This window comes from Ictalurus furcatus, chromosome 27 (assembly GCF_023375685.1).
Source record: "Ictalurus furcatus strain D&B chromosome 27, Billie_1.0, whole genome shotgun sequence".
Classification (NCBI taxonomy): Eukaryota; Metazoa; Chordata; class Actinopteri; order Siluriformes; family Ictaluridae; genus Ictalurus; species Ictalurus furcatus.
In genome coordinates, this window is record NC_071281.1 from 19,195,774 (window position 1) to 19,204,537 (window position 8,764).

An 8,764-nucleotide genomic window follows, 5' to 3' on the forward strand; every position below is an offset into this window, starting at 1 on the left:
TCCTCAGTGGACATGCTGAAAAACCAGTATGATTCTTTACGCTTCTCTCTTTTTCACTCCCTCTTTCTTCACCTCACTCCTTTTTCCTCCCTCTCTCTCTCCCTCTCTCTCTCTCTTTCTCTCTCTCCAGATAGAGGCTCTACAGGGTGAAAGGTTAGATAAATATGGACTCTGGTCCTAAAAAGAGTAAAATAGGGAGTGAGGGGGAGGGTGTAGGGAGCGAGGGGGAGGGTGTAGGGAGCGAGGGGGAGGGTGTAGGGAGTGAGGGGGGAAAGTGTAGAGAGCGAGGGGGAAGGTTTAGGGAGCGAGGGGGAGGGTGTAGGGAGTGAGGGGGAGGGTGTAGGGAGCGAGGGGGAGGGTGTAGGGAGTGAGGGGGAGGGTGTAGGGAGCGAGGGGGAGGGTGTAGGGAGTGAGGGGGAGGGTGTAGGGAGTAGGGAGTGGTGTAGGGAGGTTGCAGTAGGGGGTGGGTCAGCACTGTACAGCCACATGTCTCACACAGTTGCAAGGCTTTAAGAGGACGAGGCTCAGAGAAAGGGGAGCTCAGAGAGAGAGAAAGGGGGACAGCATCTGTGTTCACTTCATCATCATCATCTTCCTCACTCATTTGGATTACTGAGGGTCTGATAGACAGGTAGGTCCACTTCTATACACACACGTCTCATCTCAGTTGCACTACAGGTTTATAGAATAAGAGCAGAGTGGAGTGGGAGTGATCCGACTACCAGCTCTACACCACTCGGCTCTTTGTTCTCTACAGCTCTGTTCACTTCCAATCTGCACCTCAAACACACACACACACACACACACACTGCATTGAAAGCACTGGTTAAACTGCACCAAGTCTTTGTGTCTGATGAAATGGGAGGAGGTGAGAGAGGAGAGAACCCACTGTCCTGCCCTGTGAGCTCCAGGGTTCTAGAGCAGGTTCTCTGTATTCTCTTTAACGCATGCTTTTCTCTATATAATAGTTTTAATATATTTCCATCATACACACACACACGCACACACACACACATTTCAGTCATGCTTAATTTTTTTTTTTCAAACCGGTTCTGGGTCACATTAGATCCTACCTTCAGGTGACGATATTAAGATTTGAACATAACGAACTATGTATTTTATAAAGTTTTATTTGGTTAAAAATAATCGCGCACGCTGTCATTTTAAAGTTAATTGTTAAAGCTCGTGCACGCCGTACAGGCGGCTGTGCGCGTTCACGGCTCTCCTATCCTATTCTCGCGAGATTCAGCTGGAATTCGCGTTACCGAGGAAACGCCTCGGTCCGAGTCGCCATGGCAACCCCTTCAGTCTCGTTTTGTTCTTCTATAGCGAATTAAGTGCTTATTTTATTTATTTAAAAATATATTTAGCATTTTATTTATACATTACTTTATTAAGAAAATAATTTATTTGAATGAGTTAAAGCTAGTTGTTCTTATCCTTGAGGGAGCATGGGGTGCAGGGCGGGGTACACCCTGAACAGGGTGCCAAACCATTGCAGGGCACACTCACACACACATTCATACACTACGGACACTTTGGACATTTCAATCCGCCTACCATGCATGTCTTTGGACTGGGGGAGGAAACCGGAGTACCCGGAGGAAACCCCCGCAGCACGGGGAGAACATGCAAACTCCACACACACACGGCCACGGTGGGAATCGAACCCCCGACCCTGGAGCACACCTCCAGGGGCGAACTGCTAACCACTAAGCCACCGTGCCTGTTAATCTAAACAGAAAGTCACGGATTAGATTGCATTATTTCTGCAAAATGTGAGCGGTGTGCGCAAATGAGAATGTAAAATTTTATATCGATGTGTAGAAACCAATCAATAACAAATCAATAAAATAAATAATATTTATCTGTGTATTTGGATAATATTTAAAGAATATGGAAATAGTTGTTTTTAAAAAGCAGCATGTTTAATGACTAAGATTTTTCGAAGTACAATTTTTGCAGCATTCTGATCTAAAACAGATAAAGAAAATTAGCCAAGTCAAATTATTCATCTATATGATGTTAAACTATGAAGCTAGTCTAAAAACGGTTATGAGGTGAGGTGTGACGACGTCTTCAGCCCATCTGTCACACTTACCCTCGGTGAAAAACTGCTCTATTTATATTCTTATATTTGATTGTAATTTAACCAAAATCTCTGAGAAGGAAAATTGTAAAGGAAGCGATGCCATTTTGGAGTTAGCATCAACAGTTACCTAGCAACGTCTGATCTCGCTGAGAGCTCGTGCACATGCGCAGATCTTCTGGTTCTGATCCGGATGTGTCAAGGTGAATAGCAGCAGTAAAGAAACACTCAGGACACAGTGGACTGTTTCCACTTCATTTATTTCGACCTTGAATTGGCATTTTACTATCGGCTAAGTGTCCACAGCATAACGTCCACTACTGATTAAACACACAGGGTTATTTATACACCGTACACGTCACTTCAGCTGGATATATAAAAAATAACGTGCTTCCTGGTGGTGGTGTAATTGTCAGCAGTCTCATGGTGACCTTGCAGTAACAAAAACACCATAATTAATGACATACTGAATAATATTATTATTATTATAATAATAACTCCTGAATCAGGAATGAGCGGACTGCTTAATTCCCGTTAGGATCAGTGTATTGTAATTAATTCAACACTACACACATTCATTAGGAGTTTTCATGTCTGTATGTAATTCTTTATAAATCCCATTTAGTTTAGTTCCTTCCTTCAATATCTGTATCGCACTGTAGCTTTGTGAATCTGGTGTAGGCTTCAGAGTTTTGTTTTCTTTCTTTCTCTTTAAATATGTATAAATCACTAAATCGGTAGAAGAAGAAGAAGAAGCCTGCTACTTCTATTAACTCCTGCTAACTAACTTGCACGGATAAATTTCATCATTGGATTCGGATATTTTCTGCTCTAATGCTAGATCTACACGTGTAAAAGAGTGAATATAGTTGAGACTTTAATCGTACCGGTCCCAGAGAGCCCGGAGCTGTAATAAAACCCAGCACACACTGCCGAGCTCAGCACTCGGATCGATTTTGGCATTATGATGGTGCATGACTGCGCATCCTCTAACGCATGCACCAATGCAGCAGCTCTTTGTGCCGTTCCTGCTGTGGAGTCACGCCGCTGCAGACATCACGCTGCCAGCAAGTGCAGAAAGATTTATTTCAGTTCTCTGCATCTGGACATTCGGTACTAATGTACACTCAATAAGCGTGCTCATACTCAGGACTCGATAAGCTCTTTTTATAGGATTATTGTCTGCACAGTGAAGCTGGGTGTTAAGCCCAACAAGCTGAAATATTTCGTATTTTTAGTAAATCATTGTTCCAGAGTTTCGTGTAATGTATGGTGGAGCTGCAGTGTACAGTTGTGTGTTATCTAATCAGCCGTTTTCTCCACCCTTATCTCCTCACTGCACTGAGCTCAGCCAGTCGTCCATGAATGTGGCATGGCTCGTATCACAAACGCGTTCTCCAGCTCTCCAGCTGTGCACGGTCTGTACGAGCGGATCGGTTTCTGTTTGTGTTTCTCTCATGGCAGTAAACCAACCAGCTCATATTTTCCCATGACACCGAGGTTAAAATTCTCTCCTTATTTATCATCCAGTTTGTGTCCTTCTCATGAGAGAAACGCTGAAAATCCGAACTTTAAACGTGAATGCCGTGAGTGAGGAATGAGCGAGGAACTGGTGTACGACTTACTCCACATTCCAGACTCTTTACAAGAACCATGTGAAGTTTCCATCCAGCGGCCATTTGTCTTTCATTCGTCCTTGTCTCCCGCAGCTTTTGGACTGCATTCAAACGTTCTCCTTTTGGCAGAGTCAACCGTGGTGAATAAAGTGAATGCCCTTTAAAAGGCGACGCGGTGCAGGCGAAGCTGGCAGCCGCACACAGTGCGCGCTTTTATCAGTTTTCACTTCCATCATGGTTAATTAATCCCGTGTTCTAGTCCTGGTTTGATGAATTACCCTCAACACTTCTCCTGGGTTAAATCTGCATTTACTCTCGTTACTGTATTAGCGCAAGAAAAGTCAGTTAGGACAAATCCAGGCGCAGAACCTACCCAGAGTGCACTGCGATCTGAAGCAGTTTCTTTTGTAAAAAGAAGTTTTATTCTCTGTAGCCACCGACTTTCTGTACACACCATGCTAAGCATTTGTCAAGCTAGCTGAATAGGTTATAAAGCCGATATGACTGTACACAGTGTGATCCACATTTACTGTTTAAATTCCCTTCATGTGTAGCGGGTTAACATTCCTAATGAGAGTAAACAGTCCATAAGTGTTTACTGAAAACAACAGGCATCGTTTACCAAATCTCTCAGTTGTGTGTGTGGTGATCTTGGTCAAACCAAACTAAAAAAACAAGTCCTGCCACATTTACAGAAAATGTTGATTTTCTTCATACACAACGATGATCAATTCCAATCAGCTGTAAATTACCAAGTGTGTTCACATTTACATTTAGCCACGCCCACAAAACTCCACAAAAAGCAAAACTCAGAGAGCTGAGAACAAAATGGTGACTAAACTGTGAAAGAGCGCCTCTTAAGTGCGGTGTGCGCTAAATCTCCAAGTAATGCAGCTCAGCCACTGCAGTGTGTCAGCTACCATACACACACATCCTCCTCCTCCTCTTTACAGGGTGCCATTACTTTTGTCCTAAATTGAAGGAGTATTTATTTATTTTGGATAGATTTATTTCAGGTCATTAATATGAAGCGACTGGGTTTAAGAAAGTGGTCATTAAATTGGTGTGTAATTGAAATAAAGTATAAACGCGACGGAGTAATCCGTTTATAATCTCGCAGAAACAGTTTAAAGGATTTGAAGCTCAGTCGAGGTTTACGTTAGTGAGACGTCTTCTACGCTAATTTACACAAACTCAGGAGCAAGTCATAGGATGAGAATATTTTTCACAATTAACTGGATTTTCGTCCTGCAAACAATTCACCAATTAATTCATTCATATCCAGTATGAAGAACGCAAACACGCCGTGCACTGATTTCATCATCTAAAATGAATTTTCTTGGTTTTGCAGGTCGCATTATGGGAGGAAAGCTGAGCAAGAAGAAGAAGGGATACGATGTCAGTGACCCTAAAGAGAAAAAGGAGGAGAGTGCTGTGGTAGCTACAGCTTCAAAAGAGCAGAAAGCTGAAGCTCCTGAAGCAAACCAGAATGGAGCTGTGGAGATCAAAGCAGAGCAAGTGGCCCAAAGTGCTGCAGCTCCTCCTGAACCTGCATCGGAAGCTCCAGCCGAGCAGACTGCCTCACCAAACGAGGAAGACGTGAAGGAAAAGCCTGTGGAGGCTGCTTCTGCCACAGTGGAAGCTGCTTCTGCTCTGCAGAAACTAGCACCTGCCCCAGAAGAGTGTGTACCTGCAAAAGAGGAGCCCACACCAACTTCAGAAAAAACAGCAGCTGACCCAGAGGAACCTACACCTGCCTCAGAACTGGTAGCTGCCACAAAGGACCCTGCACCTGCCTCAGAAAAACCGCTAGCTAGTCCCGTGGAACCTGCACCTGTCCCTGAAGAACCAACAACTGCCCCAGTGGAATCGGCATCTGTCTCTAAAGAACCACTAGCTGCCCCTGTGGAATCTGCTCCTGCCTCAGAAAAACCGCTAGCTAGTCCCGTGGAACCTGCACCTGTCCCTGAAGAACCCACAGCAGCCCAAGTGGAACCTGCCCCTGTCTCTAAAGAACCACTAGCTGCCCCTGTGGAATCTGCTCCTGCCTCTGAAGAACCAACAGCAGCCCCAGTGGAACCGGCATCTGTCTCTAAAGAACCACTAGCTGCCCCTGTGGAATCTGCTCCTTCCTCAGAAGAACCAACAGCAGCCCAAGTGGAACCTGCCCCTGTCTCTAAAGAACCACTAGCTGCCCCTGTGGAATCTGCTCCTTCCTCAGAAGAACCAACAGCAGCCCAAGTGGAACCTGCCCCTGTCTCTAAAGAACCACTAGCTGCCCTTGTGGAATCTGCTCCTGCTTCTGATGAACCAGTAGCTGTCCCTGTGAAACCTGTACCTGTCTCTGAAGAACCAGTAGCTGCCCCTGTGGAATCTACACCTGCCTCTGAAGAACCAATAGCTGCCCCAGAGGAACCTACACCTGCCTTAGAAGAACCAGCAGCACCCCCAGAGGAACCAGCAACAAATGAATCAGTTGTTGCCCCAGTACAAGCTGCTCTAGAGCAACTACCAGTACCTGAAGAGACTGTTTCTGCCCTGATGGATGCTGCAGCTCCCTCAGATGAACTAGAGGAACCAGTTGAAGCTGTTTCTTCCCCTGTACAGTCTGGTGCTGCACCAGAGGAACCTTCCCCTGCCCCACTAGAGACTGTTGCTGCCCTGGTGGAGCCTACAGCTGCACCAGAGCAAACATCAGCTGTGCAAGAAGAGACTGTTTCTGCCCCATTAGGGGCTGAAGCTGCATCCAGCGAACCAGCAGCTGCCCCAGAACAACCATCAGTGCCAGTAGAAACTGCTTCTGTCCCACAGGAACCTGTACCAGAGGATCCTGTCCCACAGGAACAAGCTGTTGCACCTGAGGAAACACCAGCTACACTAGAGGTTGTTTCTTCCCCAGTAGATGCTGTAGCTGTCTCTGAGGAACCCATAGCTGCCCCAGTGGAGGCTGTTCCTACCTCACAAGAACCATTACTTGCACCAGAGGAGGCTATAGTTGTCTCAGAGGTGGCTGTAAGTGCTCCAGAGGAACCTACAGATCCATCACAACAAAAAGCTCTTGAGGATACATCAGTTTGTCCAGTGGAGCCTGTAGCTGCCCCAGAGCAGGTTAGAATTACACCAGATGAGCCTGTAGCTTCCCCAGAACACTTTGGAACTACCCCAGATCAGCCTGTAGCTACACCAGAAGAACCTGAAGCTGCTGAAGTGGAGCTTGCAGCAGAACAAGTAGTACAGGAAGCTGTCCAGGAGGTTTTAAATGCTATGGAAATTTCTCAAGTACCAGCTGTGATTACAGAACCTTCAGAAATTTTGGAACTAGAAGCAAAACCAGAGGTTTCTGAACCCCTTCCTGAGTCCGAACCAGTTCCAGTAGCACCTTCTGCTTCAGAACCAAAAGCTAAATATAAATCTGTTGCAGATGCTGAGGAACACATTCCTGAGATTGTAATTTCAGAATCCATCTCTGCCAATGAGATCTTACCTGCAGAATCTGGCAGGGTTATGGAGGACAAGCTGGAAAATGGAGAATGTGAAAGCACTGGATCAGAAGAAGAACCTTCACCAGCTGTGGCTAAAGAAAATGGAGTGTGTCAGGAGCAGGTGATGGGAGAAGCTCCTGTAGATGCTCCACTACATGGTCCAGTAGATGCTCTGGTAGCTGAGCTTCATGAAAAGGAGTGTGTGAACGGCGTGGTGGCTGAACAGGAACTTAACTGTGAATTGAAAAAGGACTTAAACATGGTTGGTGATGTTGGAGACATGGTGGAGTGTCTCAGTGCCGCGGTGAGCCAGGCTGTAGATACGGCATGAACAAACCCACAAACCCTTCACATGTGAATTCCATCCTGAAGATTAACAATAAAGTCCTCCATCAAAGCAGCTTCCTGAAATATAAACGTCCAAATTGCCTTCACAGTGACTCAGGTGCAGGAGCAGGGAGTTTATAACCACTGAAGAACAAGAGATGAAGAATAGAGAGAATTACTGAGAATCAAGAAGAAGAAGAAGATGTATTTCGCCATGATGTGTTTGCTGCTGGCGAGTTTTAACTGCCTGAGCTGGTTAAATAGAAAAAACAGGAAAATGTGAATGCTGGTTAATCAAAAAAAATCCACACTGGACATTAACCTTTCAAAAAAAAACAAAAAAAAAAACAACAATTAAAAATGAATAATTCTTGTGTTTGCTTGTGAGTCTGATGAAAATGAAAGTGGTTTTTGGATTAGCATTTAAATATACATAATCAAATTTAGACTTTGACATATCCTTTTCTTATCCACGTAACAAAGTAATGAAGTTGTAAGTTTTAAACATTTAGAGGCGAAACAGTGAGGAATTTTCATTTTAACTTTGATAGCTTGCCTTAGAATATAAAGCAAAAAAAAAAAAATGATATGTTAAACTTGGATCTTTAATTTCTCTTTCTAATTATTCTGGGGAATGCCTGAGACTAAACCAGACTGTTTCTGTCATATTTAAATGTGTATTTGAAATAAACTCCTGACCACTAGGGGGCAGAAAATAAAATAAAAACCTGAATAAAAGTCTGGTGTTTTATGACAAAATAAATGGAGAAGAATCAGATTCTTCTGGATTCTAAATAATGGCACTGCTGAGTGAGATGGAGTTTATAAGGAGATTATAACACACTGCTGGATTCTGATTGGTCAGAAGGTGTTGATTCGTTTTCTATAACAGCGGCTCTGGCAGTAGCACAGCTTCACATCACAGGTTTATATAAATGAATGCGCTAGCTCTTATACCTTATTGTTTCTATAGTAACAGCTCATTCACAGGTAATGTAACGTGTAGGGAAGGAGTCTCCAGTGTCAGCACTGTGTAACAGTCAGAGGGAAAGCTGTAACTTTGTTTTCCCACATCTTCATCACAGAGGAGTTTACACTTCTTCACTGTTTCTCACTAACACACACACTGTGTTTATTATCTTATTAACATGAGAGAATAAAGAGAGAGAGGGAATAGAGGGAGAGAAAGAGAGAGAGAATAGAGAGAGAGAGATAAGTAACAAAAGGAAGTAACTTTCACAACATTAGCT

At 44.2% G+C, this 8,764-nt stretch overlaps 1 protein-coding gene across 1 annotated transcript; it reads left to right on the plus strand.

The window, feature by feature from the left end:
• Positions 1-448: 448 nt before the first annotated feature.
• LOC128603101 (calphotin) lies at positions 449-8,243 on the plus strand. The gene is made up of 2 exons (XM_053617319.1): positions 449-631; positions 5,057-8,243. The coding sequence occupies exon 2, from the start codon at positions 5,065-5,067 to the stop codon at positions 7,516-7,518; it is 2,454 nt and encodes an 817-aa protein (XP_053473294.1). The 5' UTR covers positions 449-631; positions 5,057-5,064; the 3' UTR covers positions 7,519-8,243.
• The last annotated feature ends 521 nt before the right edge of the window (positions 8,244-8,764 follow it).

Bases quoted from the DNA above. Each gene is read 5' to 3' on its own strand.
- LOC128603101 (XM_053617319.1), top strand. From the start codon at position 5,065: ATGGGAGGAAAGCTGAGCAAGAAGAAGAAGGGATACGATGTCAGTGAC.